At 47.5% G+C, this 27,595-nt stretch overlaps 11 protein-coding genes and 1 non-coding gene across 12 annotated transcripts; 7 read left to right on the plus strand and 5 right to left on the minus strand.

The window, feature by feature from the left end:
• Window positions 1-1,028: 1,028 nt before the first annotated feature.
• TRUGW13939_01061 (uncharacterized protein) lies at window positions 1,029-2,314 on the plus strand (the record flags this gene model as incomplete). Its single annotated transcript, XM_035484267.1, has 2 exons — window positions 1,029-1,165; window positions 1,234-2,314. The coding sequence occupies 2 exons, from the start codon at window positions 1,029-1,031 to the stop codon at window positions 2,312-2,314; spliced, it is 1,218 nt and encodes a 405-aa protein (XP_035340160.1).
• Window positions 2,315-2,846: 532 nt separating this feature from the next.
• Window positions 2,847-4,213, minus strand: TRUGW13939_01062 (uncharacterized protein; the record flags this gene model as incomplete). The annotated part of the gene is made up of 4 exons (XM_035484268.1): window positions 2,847-3,407; window positions 3,462-3,608; window positions 3,666-3,841; window positions 3,901-4,213. 4 exons carry the CDS (start codon window positions 4,211-4,213, stop codon window positions 2,847-2,849), a joined length of 1,197 nt encoding a protein of 398 aa, XP_035340161.1.
• Window positions 4,214-4,532: 319 nt separating this feature from the next.
• On the plus strand, window positions 4,533-5,948 carry TRUGW13939_01063 (uncharacterized protein; the record flags this gene model as incomplete). Its single annotated transcript, XM_035484269.1, has 4 exons — window positions 4,533-4,648; window positions 4,699-4,991; window positions 5,052-5,193; window positions 5,246-5,948. 4 exons carry the CDS (start codon window positions 4,533-4,535, stop codon window positions 5,946-5,948), a joined length of 1,254 nt encoding a protein of 417 aa, XP_035340162.1.
• Window positions 5,949-6,698: 750 nt separating this feature from the next.
• Window positions 6,699-7,589, plus strand: TRUGW13939_01064 (uncharacterized protein; the record flags this gene model as incomplete). Its single annotated transcript, XM_035484270.1, has 5 exons — window positions 6,699-6,777; window positions 6,853-6,872; window positions 6,944-7,339; window positions 7,398-7,445; window positions 7,512-7,589. The coding sequence occupies 5 exons, from the start codon at window positions 6,699-6,701 to the stop codon at window positions 7,587-7,589; spliced, it is 621 nt and encodes a 206-aa protein (XP_035340163.1).
• A 298-nt stretch (window positions 7,590-7,887) lies between these two features.
• TRUGW13939_01065 (uncharacterized protein) lies at window positions 7,888-8,380 on the minus strand (the record flags this gene model as incomplete). Its single annotated transcript, XM_035484271.1, has 3 exons — window positions 7,888-7,950; window positions 8,007-8,151; window positions 8,274-8,380. 3 exons carry the CDS (start codon window positions 8,378-8,380, stop codon window positions 7,888-7,890), a joined length of 315 nt encoding a protein of 104 aa, XP_035340164.1.
• Window positions 8,381-8,803: 423 nt separating this feature from the next.
• On the plus strand, window positions 8,804-11,207 carry TRUGW13939_01066 (uncharacterized protein; the record flags this gene model as incomplete). The annotated part of the gene is made up of 7 exons (XM_035484272.1): window positions 8,804-8,881; window positions 9,021-9,112; window positions 9,168-9,210; window positions 9,259-9,794; window positions 9,861-10,122; window positions 10,186-10,735; window positions 10,795-11,207. The coding sequence occupies 7 exons, from the start codon at window positions 8,804-8,806 to the stop codon at window positions 11,205-11,207; spliced, it is 1,974 nt and encodes a 657-aa protein (XP_035340165.1).
• A 524-nt stretch (window positions 11,208-11,731) lies between these two features.
• Window positions 11,732-14,134, plus strand: TRUGW13939_01067 (uncharacterized protein; the record flags this gene model as incomplete). The annotated part of the gene is made up of 9 exons (XM_035484273.1): window positions 11,732-11,774; window positions 11,883-11,933; window positions 12,001-12,127; window positions 12,198-12,363; window positions 12,423-12,794; window positions 12,853-12,859; window positions 12,953-13,281; window positions 13,333-13,813; window positions 13,866-14,134. The coding sequence occupies 9 exons, from the start codon at window positions 11,732-11,734 to the stop codon at window positions 14,132-14,134; spliced, it is 1,845 nt and encodes a 614-aa protein (XP_035340166.1).
• A 720-nt stretch (window positions 14,135-14,854) lies between these two features.
• On the minus strand, window positions 14,855-15,942 carry TRUGW13939_01068 (uncharacterized protein; the record flags this gene model as incomplete). Its single annotated transcript, XM_035484274.1, has 3 exons — window positions 14,855-15,115; window positions 15,167-15,847; window positions 15,901-15,942. 3 exons carry the CDS (start codon window positions 15,940-15,942, stop codon window positions 14,855-14,857), a joined length of 984 nt encoding a protein of 327 aa, XP_035340167.1.
• A 1,408-nt stretch (window positions 15,943-17,350) lies between these two features.
• Window positions 17,351-18,893, minus strand: TRUGW13939_01069 (uncharacterized protein; the record flags this gene model as incomplete). The annotated part of the gene is made up of 2 exons (XM_035484275.1): window positions 17,351-18,216; window positions 18,269-18,893. The coding sequence occupies 2 exons, from the start codon at window positions 18,891-18,893 to the stop codon at window positions 17,351-17,353; spliced, it is 1,491 nt and encodes a 496-aa protein (XP_035340168.1).
• A 465-nt stretch (window positions 18,894-19,358) lies between these two features.
• On the plus strand, window positions 19,359-19,491 carry TRUGW13939_01070. The gene has a single exon. It is a non-coding gene; the product is annotated as a tRNA-Ser (tRNA).
• Window positions 19,492-21,075: 1,584 nt separating this feature from the next.
• TRUGW13939_01071 (uncharacterized protein) lies at window positions 21,076-22,807 on the minus strand (the record flags this gene model as incomplete). Its single annotated transcript, XM_035484276.1, has 5 exons — window positions 21,076-21,577; window positions 21,636-21,830; window positions 21,920-22,521; window positions 22,592-22,678; window positions 22,805-22,807. 5 exons carry the CDS (start codon window positions 22,805-22,807, stop codon window positions 21,076-21,078), a joined length of 1,389 nt encoding a protein of 462 aa, XP_035340169.1.
• Window positions 22,808-24,234: 1,427 nt separating this feature from the next.
• Window positions 24,235-27,584, plus strand: TRUGW13939_01072 (uncharacterized protein; the record flags this gene model as incomplete). The annotated part of the gene is made up of 2 exons (XM_035484277.1): window positions 24,235-26,789; window positions 26,843-27,584. 2 exons carry the CDS (start codon window positions 24,235-24,237, stop codon window positions 27,582-27,584), a joined length of 3,297 nt encoding a protein of 1,098 aa, XP_035340170.1.
• Window positions 27,585-27,595: the final 11 nt, after the last annotated feature.

The following is a 27,595-nucleotide window of genomic DNA, read 5'->3' on the forward strand; positions in this document are numbered from 1 at the left end:
TTGTATGCACCATGATGGCGCATGACGGCAAAGGTTGATACAGTAGTCTAGTTGATTAATTAAGTTTACAGCAGAGTTTGATGACAGCAATAATCGTAATAATAATAGATACGCTGTTTCGCAGAATATTGTGGAGTGAAAGAATCTTTGTGGTGAATAACTATACTCCGTAGACTCGAGTCGCGACTCGCTAGCCACAGTATTATTATCAAATAAACCAACGCCAACGCCAAAAGCAGGGAAAATCGCACCACTGTGTCATGGCATGGAGTGAATTCCTGAAGCGTGAAGCGATCGACGCATACGGGGGGGATCCCGCGGCGTCGCAAAGCAGTCTCGCATGCTGGCAGCAGGACAAGCTCCAAGCGAGTACATGACAGCGAGTCAATGGCGTGAACCAAGGCGATGGCGCGGAACTAGTGCGCAAACCGTGCATCAGGCCAGCAAATCTGGTGCAAATCGTGAGGTGTTAGCGCCTGCAAGAGCAGAGAGACTCGAGAGAGAGGGTGGCAGCGACCAAAGTGGCCCCGGTCGCTAGCGCGGCCCCGTGACTCGGGCTCCTGCCTCCTCCTTCTCCACCTCCACTCCTTGTCGACTCGGCATTCATATTCATCAATCGTATTATTTTTATTGCTGTTATTTGCTCGGTATTATCTGACCCCGTCGACCTGGTTTCTGTATCCTCTCGACATTCACACACACCGCCATCGCGCTTCTATCGAATTGCTTGGCCTCGGAACCCGTCGCTCGTCCCATCTCCGTCGCTTCCGTTTGCTCGCTCCATCACGTTTCACCAGCATCAAGACACCTCGCTCGGATGACCTGGCGTAATGCCATGATCGTCCACTGAAATGACACCGTCAAACACGATTGCATCGGTGTAGGCTCAAACTGGACGCCCAGTTGGTTCTGCACGTCGACTCTCCTAGTTGAGAGATACATACACATACATACATATTCCATATTCCATATTCCGTATACCCCAGTGTTTTGGTCTCACTTATTGTCGATATCATCATACCTCAAAAATGGCAACTGCGACACAATCCAGTACCAGCGCCGCCACGTCCGGTAGTGACAGCGGTGGAGGGGGAGGAGGTCCAAGCAGTTCGCCGCTTCTCTTCTTTGTCGCTCTTGGATTTGGTGTTGTTTTTACAAATTTATGGTATGTGACTAATACTGTTTCTCTATGATTTATCCCTGGCAGAGGCTTACATGACATCGCTGCAATAGGATCATCGTCGGCGTCAAGTACTGTTTTCGATATAACCAACGGAATCGGCAACTGCGCAACGAAGAGTCCGGAGAGCCGATTGATTTGACGAACGTGCCGAGAACTCACAGAAGACGAAGAGAAAAGAAACTGATGTCGATGGAGGACGTGAATGAACGGTTCCCATTGATGAAATATAAAACATGGCGCGCTTCCCGTGTCGACGAGGGCCTGCCTAGCGAAGGCGGCATAGTTGCGCCTTCGAGTAGGCCGCAGACGCCAAAGGCAGGCCAGGAAGAACATGTCGATGTTGTCGACTCTTTACCACACGATACGGCTTCTACAAAAGACCACGAAACCGAGTCCTCCGATCCCACAGCACCAAACCGCAGTTCTGTCGTGACGGCAGACGAAAAAGTACAAACCCCAGAAAACCCTTCTACCGACAAATCCACCACCCTACGAGCGGATTCCCTCGATCGCCCTTCAATGGAACGAATGGCATACGAAGATACCGATGGCCCCATCCAAACAGCGCTGCCAGCCGAATTACTACCCAGTCCCGGAGATTCTTGTGCAATTTGCCTGGATCTTATAGAGGACGACGACGATGTACGCGGTCTCACATGTGGTCACGCCTTTCACGCATCCTGCGTGGATCCTTGGCTCACGAGTCGTCGCGCATGCTGTCCCCTGTGCAAAGCTGATTATTATATTCCAAAACCACGGGCCGAAGGAGCTGCAGAAGCTACCCCCGAAAATGAACGATTTGGACGTCGTGCCGCTGGTCGGTCTGCTACGTTGTCATCTCCTCAGCAAGTGCTCATCGCAGGCCGCATCAACCCTTTCAGATCACGATCGATATTCCCCAGACCCGTTGCCATCCAAGAGACGACTCCCCAGACTCGGAATTCGAGAACTGGCACTCGGCCCTCGGCTTCTACGAACGGCCAACAAAATTCAACTCCCTCATCAGTCTTTTCTTCATTAAGAACCAGACTTAACATATTCAACCGCCCTCAACCCTCTACCACTGCAGCTCCCGGTGAGCCCAATCCCACTCCTCGCCAGCTAGAAGCCGGCACAGCAACCGCATCTTAGGTGCATAAATGGAGATTGCACCCGATGCGTTTATCTTTTTTGATCTTTTTTTGAATATGACGTTACGTTATTACACTTCTCATCATCAAAGTTGCTCATACTTGAATAAGAATGGAGTTTGTTTTTTTGCTACTTATTTTTTTTAACACAATGCATGCATGTTTTCATCGGGGGAGGAGCTCTTTTTTGTTTATTTCATTCCAATTTTTGGACCATGTATTGAGTCACATATTCTATCACAAGTCTGTTTCTCATTGCAACAACCACCCCTCTTTTTTTTTTTAAACAAGAATACCTAGTTTAGGAGTTCGCCTGGAGTTCGGAAACATTCTCGCTCGTGGCTAACGAATCCGAATCTGAATATACTGGCAGTTTTCAATTCGTCCATACATGTAACAAGTACATAAATAAGTAACAGTTGTAGTCTGCTCTCAATAGGCAACATTCAATAATAATACGCCGTATTGTAATTCAAAATAGTAATATATCAACAGAAATCCAGAAACTACAGAGACACAAACATGCTAATTAACTAATTAGCACCCCCCTTTGGAGCATTCACGCCCGCGTTGATGACACTAGGTAGCTCCTGTTGCCCAACACTAAACAACATACTTATTCCAGCACCTACAGCTAGTATAGCAAGGATCGTGATCGAGGCAAGCAAGAAGAAAGGTATACTGATATCCTGCTTTTGGCACGCCGCGCCTCCCCATTGAACAGTGCGGATGCTTCCGTCGGCATTCTCAACCTTGGTTTGCCCGCATCGGCAGGCGAAGCACTCGTCGTCCTTTTTGGAGCCGGATTTGAGGTAGCACGATCCGTGGCCGGAGCAGTCCTTTGTCGAGGATGAGCAGGAGCTATTGGATGCGTAGCAGACTGGTAGCAAGGCTGAGGGGAGGTCGGATCCCTTTGGGGCTCGTACGGTCTTGTCGACAAGTGTCGAGCGTTTTCCAATGAATTTGTTGTCGTTTCGGGAAGGTCGGTTTGAGCTGACTTCAGGGAGAAGCAGGTATGTCTGTTCTGGAGCATTGAAAAGCTCAGAGGCAAGGTTTATGAATTTTTCGACCGCGGTTTGGTCTTTGGTTTCCTTCTATAAATTAGGTGTCAGAGAGAGTTTTCAAACTGACGAATGGTCAAAACATACCTTGAAGGTCATCTTTAGAATTCCTCTGTTGTCGTCATTATTGTGCCAAGAGTCAACCGAGAAAGATGGGAGACGAGCAAGTGTTTCTGCGTGAGATGTGCTCAAGGCGGCTCCTCCCATGTATCTATTTAAACAAGCTTGAAGCTCCTAGTAACCGATCAGCAAAGATACGCGGACAGAGATAAACTCGCACAAGTCACGTACGCGGCTGCTGGACACCTGAAGCTTAGCATCAGTCGCTGCCTCATAGGTGCATTGTTTCTGACTCCAGACCGACTTTGACTCGGAAGTGAGGATGCTTTCGAGCATGGAAGTGCCCAAAGAATCCGAGGAGACGCGGGGGATTCGCAGCGAGGAGGAAGTCGAAGGCTGGATGGCACCTAGATCACGAATTCATGAGCAAATGGGCTGCGACCCAAGTGTGACGAGACAAGCTCACCCGTCTCCTTAGTTAATCCTTCGATAATAACAAGCAGCTTTTCCTGGCTGCTGTGTGGTTCGTCAAATAGGCTGTTTTGTTCCCCTCCATAGCTGTTCAGTAGCTCCAAAGCGGATTCGTCAAGAACTGCGCTGGCTGCGAAATCGGTCGACCGCATTCGCTGTTGCAATAAAATCTGGGCGGAATCTTCGTTGACAGAAGCATGAGTCTGCGCGTTCGCGGTTTCCGAGTCGAAGATAAATATGCTCCCATCGGTTGCTGCAGTGGCCACTGCTGCCAGGGAGGCCACCAGAAGCCTTGAGATATGCCACATCGTGAGGTGTGAGTTTAAGCGAACACAAGCATAGTATGGACCATAGATTTCTCAAAAAACAATGGGCGCTCTGTCTTTTTGCAAGTTAAGACAGGCTCCTCCTTATGCTTGTTGGGCTGGATGTCAAGATCGAGACGCTAGCTGTTCCTCGCGGCATTGACCGTTATCCGCGCGCGTCACGTGAGATAAGTCCAGTCTCAACCGGCATTGACAAAACATTCGAAACCATCCTTTTCGTTTCCCTCTGCCATCGATTGATTTCTGACTTATTGGATGACTATTCCCTGCTGGGTGACATACCGGAGAAGGTTCACTCTCAATGCGTCGGGTCAACGCCTTTCGCCATTTTCGACTGGACTTTCGCCAATGTCGGACGTATTCTCAGGGTCGAATATTTAATACCCAGCAAGTACGACTGAGAAAGCCATGGATCAGGTACAAACCCTCTTCTTTCTTTTTATTTTGTCCTCTTCTAACTGGCTTAGGCGATTTGCGACTACCTGCCTGGTTTACGGCGCAGCCTTTCATCTTTGGACCTCACTAGTATACCTACAATTCGATAGCGAGATCACACAGAGTTCCACCGAGGATCATGTCGCTCAAAAGGGAGGCACAACCGATGAAATTGACGCTTCTTACTCGGAAGAAGAAAATGCCTCGTTCATACCGTTGAGCTGGCCTCGGCTCTGTGATGGTGAGCTGTATGCCTACACAGATCCAGAATGGAAAGCCTTTGCAGAAGTCAGGAAAGACGTAAAAGGCTTGCATAAGATAAAGAGTGTGTCCTTCTTTTCTTTTTCCATAGAATTAGCCCGAAAGATACTGACTAGCTTTTTAGCGGAGCTTTTACAGATTGCTAGCAAAAGATTAGCAGCCGTCCCGGAATGTATAGATCTCTTCGGATCTGATCTGAAAGTTGGCCAGGAATGGTTGCTGCCTTTCTTTCCATATCGTGCTCCTCCTCATTATGAAAGATATGGGTAAGTCCTTCAGCGTTGCCTAAACACATGGATCTAGTTTGACGCTTTATAGCTTGGAGATTTCAGACACTGAGATAGCCCTGGTTTCACAATCTATGCGTCCCGAAGATGGAGATAAAATGTGGAAAGCATTAATCCCCCTGGCCGTCGCGTCGGCTACATTTAAAGGCCTGTCAGTTTTATACCGCAGGAAGATGGACCGAATGCAAAACTTTTTGGGAGTCAACGATGCGACATCCAGCACCGATGAGGCTATAAAGGGAGTGGCTCGTTTGACTGTCAAATCTGGTTCAAAACCCAAGACTTCCAATTTACTAGATTTTTCAGAGTGGGAAATGCTGAATGCAAACCCGGCTGAGAACAAACCACCGGCGGCGGCGACAACGGCGACAACGGCGACGACAGATAAACCCGCCCGGGAGTACCCAGCTAAGCTGCCTGCACTTATTTCCATGTTGCAAAACGTCCCTTTCCCGGACTTCAACCGGGGTTCTGATATGCATTTAGCCATGCTTGCATTCAAGCGGCACTTGTGGAGAGCTGCGCGTCGACATAAAACTATTCCGAAACGTGGCGTCTTTTACTTCAGTGGCCCTGTGAGCGTGAAAGGGCCCCTGGGTGAATGTAGAGTGGACGTACGCGCTGAATACGACCCGTCTAAGAAAAAGTTTACTGGTCTGTGGTTTAGGCTCAGAGATGTCACGTTATACACCCAGGACGCACTTGCGACTCCTCGCTTTGACGAGGATGGCTGAGCGGTCATTCCGACAAGCAATTATTAATTGACAACTGTCGTGTTCGAGGGTTTCCAGTGGAAGATATCCAAACGCAGTACGGAGCCAGACCAATTAATCGCTCAATCGCTCGTCCTGATCTTATTTATTACCTGTCTCAAAGGGCAATGGTAGTATTAGAATGACGGTAAATCGACACTGCCTTTCTACATGAACCTATGACTCCGCTGGTCCCATTCTGAATTCAGGGGCTATTTGAACGGATCATGTCCATCTTTCTTTCGGCTCAAAAGACTATCTCGGGAAAACTATACCCTTTTCTTTTTTTTTTAAATTCAAGGCCTGACGATTCCGGTTTTAGATAGAAATTCTGCAGCCACACCTGTATTTTCATATTCATTTCCATATTGCTTGTCAAGTGTACATATTATATACCAATCAATACGTTTGTTGCTCTATCTTTTTATCAATTGGTGTGAATATCCATGAGTGTTGTGCAATAAAAACTGCAAATGTCGACATCCCTCCAAAAGTCCAAATGACGTTGCAATGACTATATTATTGTGGCCCATGGTTAATATTAACCTGTGGTATCAGCGCAAACTAAGCACAACTAGTATGACAAGCTAGACAAGCTAGATCATCTATGATGCAAACTTAGTCAGCTTTGCTGTTGCTTTTACTTATTAGAACGTGGTTTACCCCTCCAGACGTGTGATCTATCAACACTTGCCGCTACCAAAAAAACAACAAATAACAACAACCAGGAAAATGTCGCTTCCACCAAAATTCCACGGCCAGAAACTGGTGGCTGGAGATGTAGCGCCTTCGCCGCATACTCTTGAATTATGTGAGTGGGGTGCTTTTTTTGCCAACTACTCCAGTATACAAGAAGATACTAACACATATACCTCTCTCATTGCAGACCTCGATTACGTTTGTCCTGTCAGTGGCACTTGTAAAAAACTCATGTATTCAATCAATGGGCGTCTTTCTAATGCAGAAAAAAAAAATAGTTTTCGGCCAAGCTGTTCCGTACTTTCTATCATGACGTGAAACCGATCATCGCCGAAAAGTATCATACCCGACTGCAGGTGATATTCAAGCAACAAATCCAACCGTGGCACCCTTCGTCAACGCTGGTCCATGAAGCAGCAGCCGCCGTTTTGAAACTGGCCCCCGAGAAATTCTGGGAGTTTAGCGACGTTCTTTTCAAGAAACAGACGGACTTTTTCGATCTCAGTGTCGTAAATGAAACTCGCAACGAGACATACAAGCGCCTCGCGGCACTGGCTGCCAGTGTCGGGGTCGACAGTGAAAAGGTCTTCCAGCTGTTGGCCATAGTACCCCAGGGAGGAGAGAGCTTGAACTCAGGAAACGGGGTGACGAACGATATCAAGTTGATGATTAAAGTGACTTTACCAGAATCTCTCACACTGGCAAAAAAGTTTGTTTCTGACACATAAGCAGGCAAATCGAGTTATCGGTGTTCATGTGTCCCCAACGGTCTTTTTCGACGTGAGTAGTGCCAGCTGTCAACGCCAAATCGTAACCTCGGGTGAATACTAACTGCATCTTGAACAGGGCATAGAAGAAAGAAGTATCAGTAGCAGCTTCTCTGCTGCTCAGTGGGATGAATGGCTTCGTAACAACGTGGCATGAAAATCAATCGGGCACGCCGCCAATTGCAATTATGACATGATGTATGGGTTAACTGATAGCAATCCAACGCGGAGCCTCTTGTAAACCATTTAGAAGAGGCCACAGATATTCTAATCAATATCTTACTGTTCCCTGACCACCCCGGTAAGGTCACTGACCATGGAACCCACAACGTAAAAGGAAAGAAGGACGTTAAGTGGCCTCTACTGATTTTGACTGTCAGGAGGAGGCTGGTAGTTGATGGGTCGCCTAGACAAGACAAGTCAGTAATGCAGTGGGAATTACTCTGGCGTGATTCTTACTTGAACAGTAGGATGTGTGGCTCTGGTTCGTGAACTTCATAATGTTCCCAGCCGAGACTCTGAGGGTGTCGCGTGAGTATAACAGAAAAAGTATAATGGGCCCTCCAGTACATACTTGTGTGATACCAAGGCTACGCCATTCTTCTTCCCAGAGCAATTTCAGAGTGCCCTTGGAAGTGTCGAAATAGTCGGGAGGAATGGATTTGAGCATATTTTTGGGTAACTGGACATGGCGATATTCATATTCGCTGTCGGAATATCTGCAAGGAAAAAAGAAGAAGAAACAATCAAAAAATTAGCACAATGCTACTAATCAATTATTTTCGTCTTCTTCGTCCCTCATTTTTTCCCTCATTTTTCTCCACGGTGGGGGTGTACATACCGGGCGGAATAATGGATGTGGTCAGCAAACTCTCTTAGTTTGTCCTGCTCCTTGTCCAGTAGCGCGCGAGGCCTCTTGTTGCGCCTGGTAACGTCGATGGCTGCCATGGTTGGAGAGAGGATACGTGGAGAGAGAGAAAAGAGGAAGAAGAGAAAAAGGCCGTCAGGAACCAGAACTAATTGAGGGAACGCGGAGAGGGGAAGGAAGCAAAGCAAAACAAAACAAACATGGACGCAGTTGGAGACAGTGCGCCAGAAGCGCATCCGTTTTGGGACTAGTGGCGCGGATAAGGTTTGGCGCAGTCCATAACGGACTTCGCGAAGGCGCGTCCTACTACGAAAAGCCACGGCGAGTGCGACTACGACTACGACTACGACTGCTGCTACTCCTCTCGCTCTCTTGGATCGAATTCGCTGCTCCCTACTCCCGTGTCTGAATTGCCTTTGTTTGTTTGTTGCCTCCCATCGTCGCCGCAGCCAGACGCGCTTTCTGTCACCGTCCGAGCTCTTCCGCCTTGCTGTCGCGGTAGGATGAGCGCAAAACGCAGGGTCGCATCTGTGGGCTCGTCGGAGCCGCTGACACATGGGTCGAAGCGGCGGAGAGTATCGGTGAGTCTTTGTACCAGCGAGCTGGGGGCAGGAAACTGCCTGGGGCATGGCGTGCGCGGCGTGGTCTTGCTTCCCACCATGTGCTTTCAACACCAGTTTTTTTTTATGTCAATCCATACTAATGCATTGTTCTGTGTAGGGTGGAGAATCGCCCGATATCGAAACCCCACAAACGACGACAGAGGCTGGCTTGAAGTTGATGGCCCACATCAGACAATCTACGGACAAGAAGTATGAGCCGTGACACTTCCCATTAAGCCAAATCACTAACAGCTATCTGACTCAGTGGACGCCTCATTGCCACAAACTTCATCGAGTTGCCCGAAAAGGTACGTGTGTTAAATATACCGGAGGAATAGGACTAACCTAGATGACAGAGGCGACACGCGGACTACTACAAAATCATTACGCTCCCGATTTCCCTAGAGACTGTGGAAGTAAGAACTCCCAATTCTTCGCAATTTTTGATATTAGAATCTGCAACCGAAGCTAACAAACAACCCCCAAAACAGGACAAGTTGAAGAAGCATGGATACAACAATCTTTCTGCAGTCGAAGGTGACCTAAAGCGCATGGTCACCAATGCCAAAAGGTACAATGACAAGAATTCTGTCATTTTCGCCGATGCAGAACGCATACGGAAGATGCTCTCCAACACGATGCCGAAAATCAACCCAGCATACAAGGACCCCAAGTATACCGCGGTCCCAACTCCACTTCCTGAAGAGGTCTCGGAGAATGGTAACCATGCCGACCCTGATGGTGAAACAAACCAGGAAGAAGAGGATCCCATTTCTACTCAAGCTTCTCAGGCCGCTGAAGGCGACCAACAAGAGGAGAGTTTCGAGGGTGACTCCATACAGCTGGCTCAAGATAAGATATTATCGGAAATGATCCACTTAAAAGACCCAGAGTACGTGAAGTTTATTTACAAATTTCTCTTGATCTATCCCACATTCCACATGCTAACCCTTCTTAGAGGACAAGAAGTTGGATCTCCTTTTGTCAACAAACCGGACAAGGTATTATACAAAGACTACTATGATTTCATCCAGCATCCGGTGTCTCTGCGAAGCATCCTAAAACAAGTTCGTGGAATCGAAGGGAGAAAGCCCCATAGTCACAAGACTGCATTTCCAACATGGCAATCATTTGCAGAGGAAGTAGACTATATCTGGCACAATGCCCGGGAATTCAACGAAGACGACAGTGAAATTGTGATATTTGCTAACTACCTGGAGGTACGTTTTTTCTCTCTCTCTCTGATTTGCAGGCTTGGATTTAACTAACCCTCGTTTGTGCAGGCCCATTTTCAGCGGCGTATAGCTGAAGCCAAAAGTGTAGTGCCTGATATGCCGCAAGAGAGCGCCGGGGAAGACAACCCGCGCATCAAATTGAAAATCAGCTCAAGCAGGACGCCGGATCCATCTCAGAAATTGACCTTGAAGTTTTCTGGCCAAAGACTATCTTCAGCTGAAGACAAGGCGCAAGCATCGGATTCTGCTGATGGTGAATCTCTTCACGGCCAAAAAGAAGCGCTTCAGGGTGCAATAGGAGCTTCGCCAGCAAGAGGCTTGCGGAAATCAATTGGGGCCAGCCCTGCAAGTGCAATGCGTTATTCAACACCTTCTCACCCCGTGGCGAACGCCTCGGCCGTAAACAGTGGCCTACCCATCTCGTTCCACGGTGACACTCCGACGAATGCAAATATTGCGCCTATATCGCCTTCTCAACTGCCGTTACCCTCAGCGGCTCCTGGCAGTTTTCCACTTCCCAAAGTCAGCGATTCATGGCTTAATGCAACACGGCCTTTGAACAACGGGTTCCAATCGATCAGGCGAAAAGCAGATCAAGGTAGGTCAAAGTCGCCCATCATTTGCATAACAAGTCCAAGCTCATGCATGAACCTCTAGACATTTCCGACGCTTTGATCAAGAACATGACCATAAAACTTCACCCAAGCCTTGGACTTCAAAGTAACTTTCGGATGGACCTACCAGCCTCAGCGCTCGTGCGCCAACAATCATTTGTTGTCACCCTCCCTGCATCTCACAACTTTCTGTCTTTGGCGCTCGAGATTGCCAGCAGCACAGCAGAGAGACGCACGCGCTTGATAGCTTTGGCTGGGCCCCATAGAGCCCCGCTGGCTCCGCACACCCATTCGGCGTCGACTGAGCCAGTGTACGACATCAAACTGTCGCCTGGTCTGACCAAAATTGATTTCCAAATTGCCTCGCAACGATTGACCGACCAGGACGAAACCCCGGCCCACGAGACTAAGAAAGAGTTTGAGCGGCTCACCGTATTCTTCCGACTGCTTCATTAGAGGGCTGGAAGGGGGGGTAAGAATGTTCAAAAGCACATGTACCTGTAGAGCAATATCAGTGGCTTAAGGCGATTGTTTTTGTGCGTGCCGATTCAGGGTGTATGTTAGTTAGTATTACGGGCGAAGGTTCTATCTATATAGTGGTCTATACTAGACGACTACCTGGATATACAATGATCAACGATCAATGGCTGATATAATAATATCGATCCATAGTAATTAGTTAATAATGAATGCTTTGTTATTGCTTAGAGCGGCTAAGTGTTTGCCTCAGGCACGCACCGGCTCTTAGCGCCACCGCCGCCCACGGTTAATTTTTTTTTTTTTTTTTTTTTTTGTTAAGCCAGTATCGTGCTTGGTGGGGACGACCCAGAAAAGGCGGTAGCAAATTTTCTACCTTCCTTTAAAAACTTGCCATCCCCACCTCTTTCTTAGCCTGCACATATCGATTTTTTTCCCCTTATCACCCCTCTCTCAAGCAAAAGCCTGCCTTCGTTAGGGTCGACTTAGCACACCTATTAGCCATGTCTGACGAAGTTTATGAGGGTGCCATTGGCATTGACTTGGGTAAGTTTCCCTGCGCTGCCGAATTTTGAAAGTGGGATGAACAAATAAATACGCGGGTTGAGGGGGAAAAAAAAGAGGGCAGTGGCTAACAACATCCTCGCTACACAGGTACTACCTACTCATGTGTCGCCAATTATGAAGGCGCAAATGTCGAAATCAGTCAGTATTCACCTTGCTCTCGCTTTTTGGGTATGTTTGAAAGACAGTCACTGACTGGGGCTTGTAGTCGCCAATGAACAGGGAAGCTTCACCACGCCCTCGTTCGTCTCCTTCACCGATAAGGAACGTCTTATTGGTGAGGCAGCCAAGAACCAGGCTGCTATGAACCCTGAAAACACTGTCTTCGATATCAAGTATGTCCCGTTTGTGTTGTTGTGATCAGCCGAGGCCATTTTGGGCTTACACACATTCTCCCCTATATAGGCGTTTGATCGGACGACGCTTCGAAGACCCTGTGGTCAAGAAGGATATCGAGTCCTGGCCTTTCAAGGTCGTTGACCAGGGTGGTAACCCCGTCGTCGAAGTCGAGTACCTCGGCGAAACCAAGACTTTCTCTCCCCAGGAAATCTCCTCCATGGTCCTCGTTAAGGTAAAATTTTCTCCCCGCTATATGAATTACCAAATCATGATGATTGACCCCCAGTACAGATGAAGGAAGTTGCCGAAACCAAGCTCGGCAAGAAGGTCTCCAAGGCTGTCATCACCGTTCCCGCCTACTTCAACGACAACCAGCGACAAGCTACCAAGGATGCTGGTGCCATCGCTGGACTGAATGTCCTCCGTATCATCAACGAGCCTACCGCTGCTGCCATTGCTTACGGTCTCGGCTCCGGAAAGTCCGACAAGGAGCGCAATGTCCTCATCTACGATTTGGGTGGTGGTACTTTCGATGTCTCCCTCCTTAACATCCAGGGTGGTGTCTTCACTGTCAAGGCTACCGCTGGTGACACTCACCTTGGTGGTCAGGACTTTGACACCAACCTCCTTGAGCACTTCAAGAAGGAATTCACACGCAAGACTGTAAGTTGCACCAGATTTTACAAGAATAAAGGACAATTAACTAATATGTTTGTTACAGAAAAAAGGTTAGTAGGACGCAATACCTCTTTCTAATCTCCAATATACACAGATCCGTCATAGTCCATATCCAGAACAGGATGCTAATTTATGCAAATCAGATCTCTCTGGCGATGCTCGTGCCCTGCGTCGTCTCCGTACCGCTTGTGAGCGTGCCAAGCGTACCCTTTCCAACGCCACCCAGACTACCGTCGAGATCGACTCTCTCTTCGATGGCGAGGACTTTGCTGCCCAGATCACCCGTGCTCGTTTCGAAGACCTCAACGCCAAGTCATTCTCCGGTACCCTGGACCCTGTCCAGCAGGTCCTGAAGGACTCTGGCATGGAGAAGCGCGCCGTTGATGAGATTGTTCTCGTTGGTGGCTCCACCCGTATTCCCCGTATCCAGAAGCTCCTCAGCGACTTCTTCGACGGAAAGAAGCTCGAGAAGGTGAGATTTCAATCCATATTCAAACGACTTAGTGATTCTAACGGGTATTAGAGCATCAACCCCGACGAGGCTGTTGCCTACGGTGCCGCCGTCCAGGCCGGTATCCTCAGTGGCAAGGCTACTAGCGCTGAGACCTCTGACCTCCTCCTTTTGGATGTCGTCCCTCTGTCTCTTGGTGTTGCCATGGAGGGTAACATCTTCGCCCCTGTCGTTCCTCGCGGCAACACTGTTCCTTGCCTTAAGAAGCGCACTTTCACCACTGTTGTTGACAACCAGCAAACCGTGCAATTCCCCGTTTTCCAGGGTGAGCGTACCAACTGCGAGGACAACACCTCTCTGGGAGAGTTCACCTTGGCTCCTATCCCCCCCATGAAGGCTGGTGAGGCTGCTTTGGAAGTTGTCTTCGAGGTCGACGTCAACGGTATCTTGAAAGTCACTGCCACTGAGAAGTCGTCTGGACGTACTGCCAACATCACCATCTCCAACGCTGTCGGTAAACTTTCCACCACCGAGATCGAGCAGATGGTTGAAGGTGAGTTCCTAAAATTCCTGTTGATAATAAACAATTCTAACATGCCATCCAGACGCTGCCAAGTTCAAGACCAGCGATGAGGCTTTCAGCAAGAAGTTCGAAGCTCGTCAACAGCTTGAATCCTACATTTCCCGCGTAGAGGAGATCATCTCAGACCCCACCATGTCGTTGAAGATCAAGCGCGGAAACAAGGATAAGATCGAGTCGGCCTTGAGCGATGCCATGGGCCAGCTCGAAATTGATGACTCTACGCCTGATGACCTGAAGAAGAAGGAGCTCGCCCTGAAGCGACTCATCACGAAAGCCATGGCTACCCGCTAAATTTTTTTTTTATTGAACCACGCCCCTGGCTGAATATGGGAAAAGTGATTTGTTTTTCTTTTGTTTCTCTCTTTTTTACATTTTTTCTATCTGATTGAGCTCACTTGAAAAGCTTTTCCATGAACTTCTCATTATGACTACTGTATGAAGCAATCAGGTTTTTCAAAATCTACAACTGCTCGCGACATGAAATAAAAAGTTGAGAGCTTTTTTGTCCGGCAGGAGGGTTTGTTGGCTTTTACCTAATAGAACATAGTTTTTTCTTTCAACTTTCCATCTTTATTCTTGAGTAGTTGTAGTCGTCGTGCATGCGTCGTACATGCGTAGTACGTGTAGATTGTGGATAAAGGATTGGTCTACGTCTATAGCGTCCGAGTTAATCGGTCCAACAAATTTTTTATTAATTTCTATTCGTAGCCCTTTGATATACATAAAAACGGGACCTCGATGTTGACATACTCTTTAGAGAGAGCTCTGCGAATGAACGAGCTCAAATCTATCTGGTCTTGAGCCTCGTCCAGCCGCCTAAAACACTCACTGCGGCCCACGCCTATTCTATGGAATTACTCTGTCTCTATAGTTCTGTTTGTTTACATTGCTGTATTTCCATAGTCATGATCGATATTCAATTTTCTCGTCTAGAATATCTTCACTATTTGTTGCAATTAGAAGATAAGGCTATGTTTCCTCTTCCACATTGCTTTCTGTGTACTTATAATATCACAAGATAGGTTCTTTGCCTTCTTCAACATCTCGAACCGCCCTGTATAAGTCCTTGTTCCTGTTTTGTCGGTGAAAATTGATGCCTGGGATTTTCTGCCAATAGCTCACAACCTCGCTAAACCCGGTTATGATACTATACAAGGCTGGCTCGGTTATAGTCGGGAATATGGGATTAACAGCAGGAAAGTACTGCTCCTTGTTCCCACAGCTATCACATTGCCAACGAGCCTGTAGAAACCTAGCAGGCTCGTGGATTGTCTAGCGCCCCCCAGAAAAATCTCTCTCTTTGAGACACTTGGGACATCGCACCCTGACCATTTCAGGGCACTTCTCCAAGTCTTTCCCCGAACAGAGTAATGCGCTAATAGCAGAGGTCTCCTTCTGAGCTCTAGCTGACCTTTCGAACTCTTTTTCCCGGACGAGCGAAACGCTATTTCCTGGGCAGCCTGGCCGACCACAGTTTCCCCTGCTGGTAACCGTAATAACATAGGTGTCTGCCGCTTCTTTGTAGAAAATCGGAAAGGCATCATCCAGGACAGCCTTTTCCCAGGAGTAACATTTCCTTTGGATCACTTGGCCAAGGTATCCTGGGATCGTGTGCTCCCGCAAGGAGCGACTTAGTCCTCGCGTTATCGCCTTGATGTATTTCAATGCAATGCCAAGCGCAAGAACAATGGTAGGCAAACTACTGGGGTTAGGGGATGCCGCGTTGTTCTTATTCAAGAATCGGTATGCCGTTTCGAGCATTTCTCGGTTTGATATCGGCGCTCCACCAGTTCTCAGACCTTCTTGGGCCTGGACCCAGTCGACCAGTGGTTGTGGGAGGGCGTCCCAGGAGTCGGAATCTTGAATGAATTCCGAAGGATATTCTAGATCGTCTAGAAATTCCTCATTACTGTCATCAAAATTCCCGCGAATTTCGCGGTGAACTTCGTGAAAAGAAGATTCCACTTTTTCCAATTGTTTGGCTCTATCGTGTCCACGTTCTTCCTGTAAGTCTTTTAGTGGTTGCATATCATCGAAACATTCTCAGATTATATTACCAGTTCATTTTGCGGTACCGTACTTTTGGCCCATTTTTTCATGGGTGGTAGAGTAGCCAACTTGTTGAGCAAATTTTACTGCTGCCTTGCGGTCCATTGTCGGTATCTCTCAGGGAAGGCTTTGAAAAGAAAGCCTCCAACGCGAGCTCATTACTCCTTCTGTAACGAATCCTCTACTGTTTCTACATCCGAAGACTCCCATAAGAGGGAAGTAAACGCTGAAAGAAATTGACGTTAAAATTTCTTTCCTCCCCGACCAGTCGTCGGGCCGCCATGAGGGCGAGATCTTGTTCCTCTGAACACATCTTACGCATTTCAGATCCAAGTATTTGTAACCCACTGTTCCCAAAATACGTGGGGTGCCAGACACGGACAACGAATCGCTTTAGAGACTGGCGCTTCTCGTCAAGCTCAAGGTACAACCTGACAGGCTTGAAAACTCCCCAGAGATGAAATCGAACCAGTCGAGAACCTAGTTCTCTCTCCATCTCCTTCCAGACGAACTCGCTCCAGCAAACTTCAACGACTACAGCCATGCTGCGTCGTAGTTCACGAACGAAATCGCGATGTGGGCGATGAAAATCATCAGTATAAAAGTCCTCCACATCCTTAGGCTTCTCTCTTCGTCACATCTAGTCAAATACAAGTATTCTTTCTGACGAGAAGCCACTATTGTGTAGTATTTCTATTGTTGGGCTAGAAGGATCATCTGTGATTCGTCCTCGGAGGTTTTCCACGTAATGGGTTGGGGTCCCAGCTCTTATCAATACATTGTTTGGATAAGAGCTAGGTGTTGAAGTCAATAACGTATGAGGGATAGATATAAGGCCAATATATGGCAAAGTCAAGTCATGGCGTGAGACTTGTTATGTTGAGGAAAGAGGGAGGAAGAAGCTACGAGCGGGGTGCAGAGCGGTCTTATATGGACCCTCGCAGGCGAAAACGGTGGATGGATTTTGCCGAAAATGTCCGTAAATTCAATAAATTTCTGCCTGGGCGGTGCCAATTCTGGCGTCGGAGCGGTGTACAGAATCTGATATACACAAATTATTTATCATTTCTAGACCGATGTGAGGAACAACACAAAGCACCATGATCTTCCACTCCAAGTCTAGCCGAGCCAACCTCCAGTCATCGCTGGGAGCACCGTGCAAGGGAACCCAAAAGAATGATAATCCGTGTGTCTGACGCCGTGTGGATAGCTACCACCACTCTTCTCGCTCCCCTTTAGCACAGGAATCCAAAGATGTGAGACTAGCACAAAGTTCAGGCCTCTAATTCTCTATTGGTATAGCTTGGTACCTTGAAATTTCCCAAGATATCCACAGCAGATCATTACGCGTGGCCAGAAATTAACAATTACAGTGATAAAGCGGAGGAAAAAAGTTTCTTCGATTCTAAATCCATGTCGCTAATTTCAGGGCCGTCCACGTCCTCTGGAGTCCCGTCATTATATAGCACTCTCGCTGCGGCGCTTATTTTCGGCACCATTGGACGGTCCTTCGGTAGATATATCGGCATTAGTAGTGGTAGGGTCAGCAGCAGGTGGATCAAAATCAAGTCCCTCATCCCACTCCTTCTCCTCGAGCAACTCCCACTCGGCATTCGCCATTTCGCCCTGCAGGGCAGACTTGAGCTTGTCGGCAAGCTTTGTTGGTGTCAGCAATTTCCAGCTCTTGACAAATTCCATTCCCTCTGCGGCACCCAGAAACGAGTGAGAAGTGCCATGGGAGTAATGGCCAAAGATGGGGAATGATTTTGTGCGCTGAATAATAGTTCTTGGTGAGTTTTTGTCGATTTTTAGTTTGGATTGTAGGTCATGACCAGACACAGATCTGATAGAAGTGGGGTTTTGAGCTGGCGGGGATACTAGTAGCTGCCATAGGTTTTTGCCCATATTGCTAAAGGTTTTCCTGTTGTCGGAGCCGACGTGTAGGCCCTGAGTGCGACATAGCCAGGACACGTTCCATGCCAGCAGGGAGGCGCCCTCTATGAATAGTGCGTATGTAGCAGGTTCTTCTTTCATTAGTCTCGATAGCGACTTGTCAACGGATAGTGGCCGGGGCCGGTGGCCACGAACATGCGGCGGCGGTTTCGACGAAGTAGGGCTACTAGACGGATACCACGACTTGTACTCCGAATCTATAGTCTCTCGTGTCGAGTAAGATGCCGCGGGTGAGAATATCGTCGGTGTTGCATGGTTACGATGAGGAAGGACTATCTCAGCCGGTAGTCGAAGCGAGAGGTAGTGGGATACGAGGACAAGCAGGTGAGCAATATTCGAGAAGAAGGTAGAGATATGACTGGGCATAGCACCTGTCATTTGTTAGCTTAAAGCATATTTCGTTGCATCACTGTTCCAACGTACCATGTAGTTCCTTCAAGTCAACCACTTGAACACCGCCAATCCAGTAGCTTTCAACGACCGAGTTGTTCTTTCTCCGTGCTTTTTGCCGCAGACGATATAGATTTGCAGCCTCCCGACACAGGAATATTCTAGACTCAGCAGTTTTTGTATGCAGCGAATGCCACAGGTGCTCCGTCCGCTTGATCGGGTTTTGAATGTTTGATAGCGCCAGATGACGTCGGTCACTTAGCTGGAACTTTGCAGATTCGGCATCGGAACGTCGTTGTTTCAAGCGAGATTTCAGATTATTGACATCGGCCCTTTTCCGTTGAATCTCGCTCTTCAAAGACTCCGCATGAGCATGTATAGACTGAACCCGGCCTGCTGTTCGAGCTTGTTCGGTTTGGATAGCTTGGATAGTCCATCGCAGACTCCTTTCGCGAGCTGCCTGCAGCGGAACCTTGCTCGTACGGTGGGCGTCAGTATTTCCGACTATCGACACTTCGATCTCTTGTCCTATGGATTCCTTTTCGAGCAAGACGCGGGCGTTTTCGTATCGTAGGATATACACATGGCTGCGAGCGCAAGAGGGGCAGTAGAAGGACGATCGGGAAGCGGCGTTTCGCGAGCATATTTGGCAGCCCATTTCAAATCATCGGGTTTCGTTTTTCGTGTAGGAGATAGGGAGGAATGACAAGTTGCAAAAAAGGTAGCGATTTCGTTTTTATCAGTCGCTTTGGGAGGTGACTAGATCGTGGCACTTGCTAGCAGTAACCGGACCGCGCGCCCTCATGGTTTTCAAGAGCCCAGAGGATAAGGCAGGCTATTCATATGAGAAGATCACGCAATGAACCAGTCTCAGCAGCAACATCCAGAGTGGGAAGCGTTGTCACGGCCCCATGTTAAAATTGCACGTCCGTATGGCCCAGAGTATCACATGATTCTTGGAGAGAATAATGGTGGATCCAATCCGGGCTTATCAGATAACACACAGATCACATGAGTTGTCGGGAAAGATGGGACGAAAACACCGGAGGAAAGGTGGGACGAACATAGAAATTTCCAGATTTCCAACCCCAGTCTTCTATCAAACAACACTCTCAAAACTAAAGGCAATATGACCGAGTGGTTAAGGTGATTGACTCGAATTCCCTTTAAATTGGTTTCTGTCGTTTGAATAGAAACGTTTAAAAGCTTGATATCAATTCCCTTCGGGGGCGCAGGTTCGAATCCTGCTGTTGTCGTCTAATCTTTTTGCTACTCTGATTGGTCAGATGGAGCGAGAGCTAGATACTAGTGCCAGTCCGGATCATCTCTCATCGAACCAAAAAGTGGGTTTTGGACGACAACTCCTGAGTAGCCAATTGCAGCGCTTGATCCATACAACATTCATAAAAAGAGGGATGTTGGTTCTTTTTGATCTGGTGGTTTAACTGTCTTAATATTATTACTATCTAAACTATCTTTTATCTCGAATTATTTAGTATTCAAGCTATTTCCTGTTTAACCTGTTGTGTGCAGTTAGAAATTATAATGTATATCATCGAGGTCATCGCAAATTTTACGGCGACTCTACCTACTCCAAAGCTCGCCTCTGCAAAAAGCCATTATACATCAATTGGTATTGGCATTTATCGTTTTATCTTGCGGTGGCTTGATTCTTAAACAAACCATGAACTTCTATATTTATCTGCTCTGTGTGCATCGTCGGTCGTGTGCTATGGACTGACAAACCCGGGGTGGACATGAAAGTAGAAAACAGGCGGTGAAAACACCATTATTAAATCCCTTATCGCATATATGGAACGGGCGAAGAACAATATAAGATCATTAGAGTTTGTATATGTGTATACTGCTATTGCTAGATCTTATAAAAGAAGAAGGTCACCTACATCTACAGCTTGGCAGTGGTAAAATTATCAACTGAGGAAGTCCATCTACAAAATGGGAACAGTCTTGTACAGACGCTCGCATGACATGAACCTGACATCTGGCAGAAGCATCTCCCAGTCATGTCACTGCTTCTAAATCTTGAAAAACTCGCCTATGAGAGATGACTGTCAATCCATGATGTGAAATGTAAGGCTTTTAACAAAGGGAAGCAGGCTTCTGCTCATGAAAAGATGGTCTAAGTAGTCGCATTGTCTTTGAAAATAGTAATAGTAGCTTACAAAATGAGTAGAAACCGGGAATTACAGTGAGTAAACGCCCGAGAATATAGTGAGTAAACACCCGAGGACATAGCGAGTAAAAAGAAAAACCCGTGAAACAGTGAGCTGTGGCACAGTCCCCATATACGATCCCCCCAGCGGGACTAGTCTTTTTTGCCACGCTTTCGTTTCCTCATCGCTTTTTTGAGATCCCACTCCCTTGGTTGTGCATCAGTTATACTGTTGGCAGTGTAATTTCCTGCGCCGGTAAACCTTGCCACAGCAGGATTTTTAGTATAGACAACCACCAAACATCGAGGCCTATTTGCAAGAGCAAGTTACTCCCAGGTATCGCCTTACAACCAGTCAAACACTGAATTGAAACCCATCGGGGATTTTAATTCGTCGTGTTTTCTATCACGGAGGTACATCTCATGGAGAGTATCATCGGTCAGCGTCATCGTGGCCTTGATGGCTAAACGTGAGCATGGATCTGTATCCAAAGCTGTTCTCACGTAGACATGTTGGTGCCGTTCGCCAGGCAGGCTAAGTCCCCATCTTGATAGTGAAACCCGCTTCGACTTTACGTTCGGGTTATCGAACCTAAACTCCATGAGTACGGAATTATGGATTACATAGGTGCCGCTGGAAAGTATTGTCCCCTTGTAGGGATGGCCATTAAGCAGGCTTTGGCGTGTAGAAACGTGCGTCTCGTAATTTAGACGGCGGAGCCCGTAGAAGAGATGATAGAGCCTGTGGAAGCGAAGACTGATAGTTTACCTCGACATCTGCATATGGATTTTCGACGTGGTAAAAATTACCAGAACTCATGCTACCCAGGTTTTCAGGCCTCGGATCATCATCTTCGCTTGCCTTGGGGTGAGTATTGTCCATGGACACATCTATAATCTCATCCAAATACTCAGAGTCGATATCTGACGTATCATCCGTGTTACCATCTGTAGCCGTGCCGACGGTTTTGTACTGTCTGCCTGTATAATGGGTGTACAGGCTTCTGCTTTCCACCAAGGCTTCCTTGGAGAACGCCTTTTCTCGGCTCTTGGAAGCGCCAGGATAATGCCTCAAAAGGCCTCCAGCGCTACCACTGCGCTTGTATTCGCTAGGTGGTAGTGTGCAGGAGAAGAAACAGACCCTTGGCCAAAGATCCTTCTTGAAGTTTCTGCCACTCGAGGATCTGTTCTGGTGTTATGCCTTTTAGGTAAAGCCACGCCAAAAACCTAGCATCCATTGTTCCAAGCGTTATTGCTTCGACTTCACCATTTCTCTCTTGGACATAGCGCAGAATGATCTCACGAGCAATGGATCGCATCATATTCGCGCGAGCTCGAACATCCTTCATACCCGTTATCTTGGCAATGAAACGAAGTAGTTCCGACCATTCTTTGATGCGCTTCCAATCGCAATTTTTCCAACTGGAGAACACGTAGCCGATACAGATATATATATCCTTTTGATCGTGCGGCCATCGGCTTCCTGCCCAATGTATGCATCAAACTTATACTGACGAAATTTGATGACCACCTTGTCACCATTTGCTGGACGACAGACACTTTGAGCGTTTTTCCCACAAAGCAGTACGACACGCAGGTTGGAATTGTCGATGAAAGCTCTGTGAAAAGCCGACAGCGTCGTTATGCCATCTTGTGGCCACGACTCACGGGGTGAGCTTCTCCACAAGGAAAAACACTGGTGGAGATCTGCCGTCGAAATCATTGCTTTCTCGGGTGTAATGTCGGCATCCAAAAATACTTCAGGGATAGCAGAAACTCGTTTCTCAATATTTGTCCCGTTGCGTCCCTTGTCGACTGAGGACCGGTTCAGGATGACTCCTATGCGGGCACCGAAAGGCCTGCACGGAATAACCAGTGAGTTCTTATCTGTGGGAAGACACAAACTCGTGGCAACATTCCTGAGTAGTTCCTCTACATTGACCACCATAGCGGTAGAGAAGATGATTGGTGGTGTTATAGCATCTCCATCAGGTAAACTCTGCAGCGAGTCCACAAGTGCTTTGCGATAGTCTTCTTCAGACCACCCTGGGAGTATATTTGCACTTCTTTTTCGCCTTGCTGCTTTGGCCCTAGTTTTATTGGCTTTCTGATCCTTCCTGACGTATGGCCAATTGTTGATATGCGGGTGTAGAAAGCTCGTTTTTCATCCGTGACAGAAGTACCCTAGAAAAAGGCGGTAGGATATTCAACCCTAAACTTGGCGTGGTATCGTCACCGAAAATGTCGCAGATGGTCTCTCTGGGAAGCGCCTTGAACGCATATCATCTCAGCATGCTGAACCTGGATGTCCGCCTGATTGGGGTTCTGAATAAACATCGCTTTAGAATGTTCATGTCGATGGTTATCGGTGTGATGGTCGGTTTTGTAGCATATACCATGTTTGGTAGTATAGTTCTTGTCAACATGCTTGTCGGTCCATGATTGGAGCATGTAATACGACGGGGCTTTTCGTATTTGTGTGTGGCTCTTTTGAACGCATTTTGAGCATACATTTTCTGGGTGTTGTCGTGTTCTGTGATGACTGACAGCACCACACGAGAGGTGTAAATCATGTCATGCTCGAGGATGACCCTCTTGAAGTTGTCGATATCGAGGGTCCTTGGATGGAGATGAATGGAAATGAAAAGAGGAAATGAGAAGAAGAAGAAAGGTGGTGGGATAAAGAGGGCGGCCCTGAGTAGGACCTGTGATATGAAGGGAAGAGAAAAAAGATAGGAGGGAGAAGGGGGTTTGGGTCGCTTATATACCCCTCACCGGCACCCAACCCAATACCGACTCGCCGCCAATTTCTAGCATATTCGATTGAATTTGAAAAGTAACAACGGACATGTTTGGCAAAAACATGGACATATCACGTGTGAGGGCTTGTCGTTACATGACAACGTCTGACAAAGTAGTAAGGAACCAATATAGGCATATATCGTACAGACAAGAAAACACGCAAGCAAGCCGAATAAACCGCCATCCCCCCACTAAGTCACCATGCCTGGCGTTCTACCTTGCTTGAGAAGCCTGATCAGGACAAGCTTCAGCAGTTATACGTGAAAATTGGTTGTCGGCCTGGAGCAGTTGGCGGCATGTTTTGGCGGACAAAGCAGTGGCATATCGGCGGTGAAAGCGGTAGTGAAATAAATAAATTCACAGAATCAAGCGGTAATGGCCGCGGTGGCGAAGAAAAAATAAACGGTATTTTGTTTATATATTTACTCTTCGGGTCAGGTTAATGGAGAAGAGTATAACTTGATAGAGGCGATTTACCCTAGGCTATCATTGACCCCGACAGAAGCGGTACCAGATTGGAGATAGCACTAGGACAGTCTGCACAAGGCACACGGATATCACAGAAAAAGGATTTCTTGGTCTATTTCTCTTCTTTCCTGTGGCTTAGCTTTCCCTGCTTTGCGGGGTGGAATAAACAGCAAACGGAAAACGGCAAACAGCGCAAACAGCAAGCAGACAGCTAAAAACGCGTTTACCTGCGAGACTTTTCTATTCTCTACACCATGGGATCTTTTATCCAAGTGTATCCAAGATACACACCTTCAGTGATTTCTGCTTCCCACAAGCCAGTATAGAGGCCATCGTTTTGCCTTATCCGTACCGGCTATTTTATATTAGTTTGATATACGGCGAGGGGTATATAGGCGAGCCCTTTCAGCTTTCTTCTTCTCTCTACCTTCTCTCTACATCATGTCTATCCTCTCCGAGTGACGCAGTACCAAATCTTAGAAAAGGTGAAGTGCTCATTCTCACCCTTCTACCTCAAACTAACTCATTTTATTTTCAGGGTACATCGAACACAACAATGGGCGACTCACAACTCTTGGAGCAGTGGTTCAGCAACCCACAAGATTCTAACTTTCCAGAAAATCTGAAAATGGCCGCCAAAACTAGGAAGTGCCGGGTGACTGCCTTGGGCTGCTCCTTCGCCAAATACCTCATTGTCCCTGTCAAAATTGAGCTCGACGCTCAAAGCCCGCGAATTGTGCTTAGAATCAAAAAGGAGAATGTCTACGCTGAGATTGTATTCACATTGGAGCACACACATATACATCATGGAATCGAAAAAACCGACAATGATGGCTACGACTACATCCGCTCCATGCGTGACGAACATCCTACCTGGTTCGAAGAAATGAATGGCGATGTTTCCTTTATTGGCCTCGTACATGATGGACAATTCGTGGTAGCAGGACAACCATGGTTGCTGAACTCCGACCTCCGACGGGATTTCCAATTGCTCGAGGAAATGTCGTCTAAGTCTAGTGCGCTTTTCCTCTGGCAACCTTGGAAAGAAGCATACAAGGAAGTCGAAAGCGTACATAAGTGGCTGGACCTCCTCCAAAGAAAGCTCACCGATTCCCAGACCAACAAACGCAAATCATTCTGGGCATACAAGAAAGAGACATCCGACGCTGTCGAAGAGAAGCCGGAGGATGAAAAATATTCCAGTTTACCATGGCTGTGGACAAAGAACGATCCTAAGCGCTACACCAAGTTGATGCCTTTAGCTCCTTACTTCGTTGACGATGACGAGAGAAAGTCACGCATGATCAACGCCATGACTGCCGAGCGCCGTGTTATCTACAGAGCAATTGCCGACATTTACGATGGTAGATCAGTTCATAAAGTGGTGGTAAAATATGCTGGAAACGACTGCAACATTCATATCAAGGTCATCCAAAACACAGATACGCCACTGGCCATTCCAGAGCCCATGGAAAACACCCAAATCAAATTTGCCATTGTGGAATCTGGCAGCAACCAAAACTACACACCTGTCCCACTTCCAGACGTAAACGGCGTTGTTATCGATATCTTCCCACCTTCAGATCTTGCAATTTTCGTGAAAGACTTTAGGGGTCGTGTCACGGAGGGCGAGCATGGGATTGTAATCAAGATTAAGCCCAACATGCAATCTGTGGACTCACAAATAAAAGCCCTCAAGGAAGCTGGAAATTGCTTCGGCCACATCGACAAACAAAACATCTCGCTGAAGAGAACAATACTAGCTCTAGGCTCTGAGCTCAACCCCTCGTCGTCAGATTATATGGAGCTTGATATTTGGCAAATGTCCATTCTTTCCGAGCAGGAAAAGGCGGAAAAGTTGGAATATATCCGCCACCACTTTCCCTTATACGAAAGCCAGAAGCGTGCATTCAATCAAACTACACGCCAACTAATTGGTGGTCTACATATCATACAAGGCCCGCCTGGCACTGGAAAGACGCACACCGCTGTCGCAATCATCCTCGCAGTTACATCACTTGGCCTCCGTGTACTTCTGGCTGCAGGATCGAATAAAGGGGTTGACAACTTGACAATTGCCGTGACCAAGGCTTTAGAGAAGCACGAGAAGCTTAAAACTTGGTGTGGCCAGCTTGCTTGTGTGCGAACATTAGCTCATCAGATGGCAATTCTGCGACAAAACTCGCCCAGCCGCTCTCACTTAAGTCATGCCGGTCCGCCAAAGCTTAGGGGAGCTGACATCGACTTGGAACCTTATCAAATGCATAAATTGGCATTGAAATTCGTCGAAAATAACAAGGATACGAACCCCCATTGCGGAAGGTTCCTTAACTACTTCAACAAAGACCTTCAGTGTGGTCTATCCATGTATGAGTCAAAGGGCCTAGAAAATAGCTACGCCACCATAGTTATGGAAACGCTCCGGGAAAGCAGGATAATTGCCACGACTCTGAATGATTGCGGCCATGAAATCTTCCGTACTGCGGGCGCCTGTGAACCAGACTTCCTCATTTGTGACGAGTCTAGCCAGTGCTTAAAGGGTGATCATATGGTTGCTATGACTTTTCCGTCGCTGAGAGCTACATTACTTTTAGGTGACCCATACCAACTTTCACCGACCGTTATTTCAGAGCTGCCAACGAATGAAGGGGCTTTGTACATCAAGAGGTCATTGATGGGACGGATATTCCAAGCTGGTTACCCTTCAACCATGCTCTATTGCAATTACCGGAGTCATCCTGACATAATGGAATTCTATAATAAAAACGTTTATGCAGGAAAGCTGGTAACACACTTGTCCACGAAAGGGACCAACCGCGTCGGCGATGTCTGGGATGGCTTCACAGTGGCAAGTGCACTTTTCTCAGCATCAAGACTTCACGGAAAACGCCGTATTTTCGTGAATGTTCCAGGATTTGCTGAGAGGATTGACAATAGCAAGTCATGGAACAACGAGAAACAACCCAGCGCTGCCCTTCAGTTAGCCCAGCAGGTCTATGGATATGCGTCTCCCCAAGGTCAACGAATCGAGCCCAATGACCTCATGTTCCTAAGTCCATATAAAGACCAGGTCAAGCTTGTACAGAAAATGGCAGCCAATAGAGGCATAAGGTACTTCAAAAATCTCACCATTGACTCCGCACAAGGACAAGAGGCACCGGTAGTATTCTACATGCTGACGAGGCCATCTGCAAACTGGAGAACTGTGGGGATCCTCTCAGATCGGGAGAGGATGAACGTTGCTCTGAGTCGAGCAAAACAGGTTCTTGTCATTTCGGCAACGTAGACGCCTGGGATGAGAATGCGAGGCAATGGCTGGAGAGAAGTTCCAAAGAAAAGGCGAAGCTTCTTTTGCGTCTTCTCAAAGATGCTATCAGCAAGCGACATGTTCTGACCTGGAGGGGCCCGACATTGGTGAGCGAGATGCCACCTCGCAATCTCTCAATCTCAAAGCCAACAATGATGGCCCAATGGCCCAAGTCGAGCTCCCAAGACCGGCCGGTTTTCAATCTTCCCCCTGTACCCGTGGCCTCTCCCTCCGACGTACAACGGCATCCCAATGAGGAGACAAAATCAACCGAGGTTGAAGGTCAGAACCAAAGTCAGGAGAAACGCGGCGAGAAACGGAAGCTTGCAGCATCTAACTTGGACGAAGACACCAGGGCGTTCAAGGTAGCTGCAACCGAGGACAGGCAGTCTAGAAATTCCACCTTAGAGAATATCTATCTAGACCAAGTTATGAATTGCAGAAAGTGGATAAGCGAAACCGAGGACGAAATTAGCCAGCTCCCTAGAGGAGGAGGCCCGGAAATTGAGAAGGAACGGGAGGACCTAGAGAAGTTTCTGGTGCAGCTTCATGATGACAAAACATCCTACTTCGAACGAAAGGAACGACGGTATCTTTGAGTAGGGTGCTT

Source organism: Talaromyces rugulosus, chromosome I (genome assembly GCF_013368755.1).
Source record: "Talaromyces rugulosus chromosome I, complete sequence".
In the NCBI taxonomy this organism is placed as follows: domain Eukaryota; kingdom Fungi; phylum Ascomycota; class Eurotiomycetes; order Eurotiales; family Trichocomaceae; genus Talaromyces; species Talaromyces rugulosus.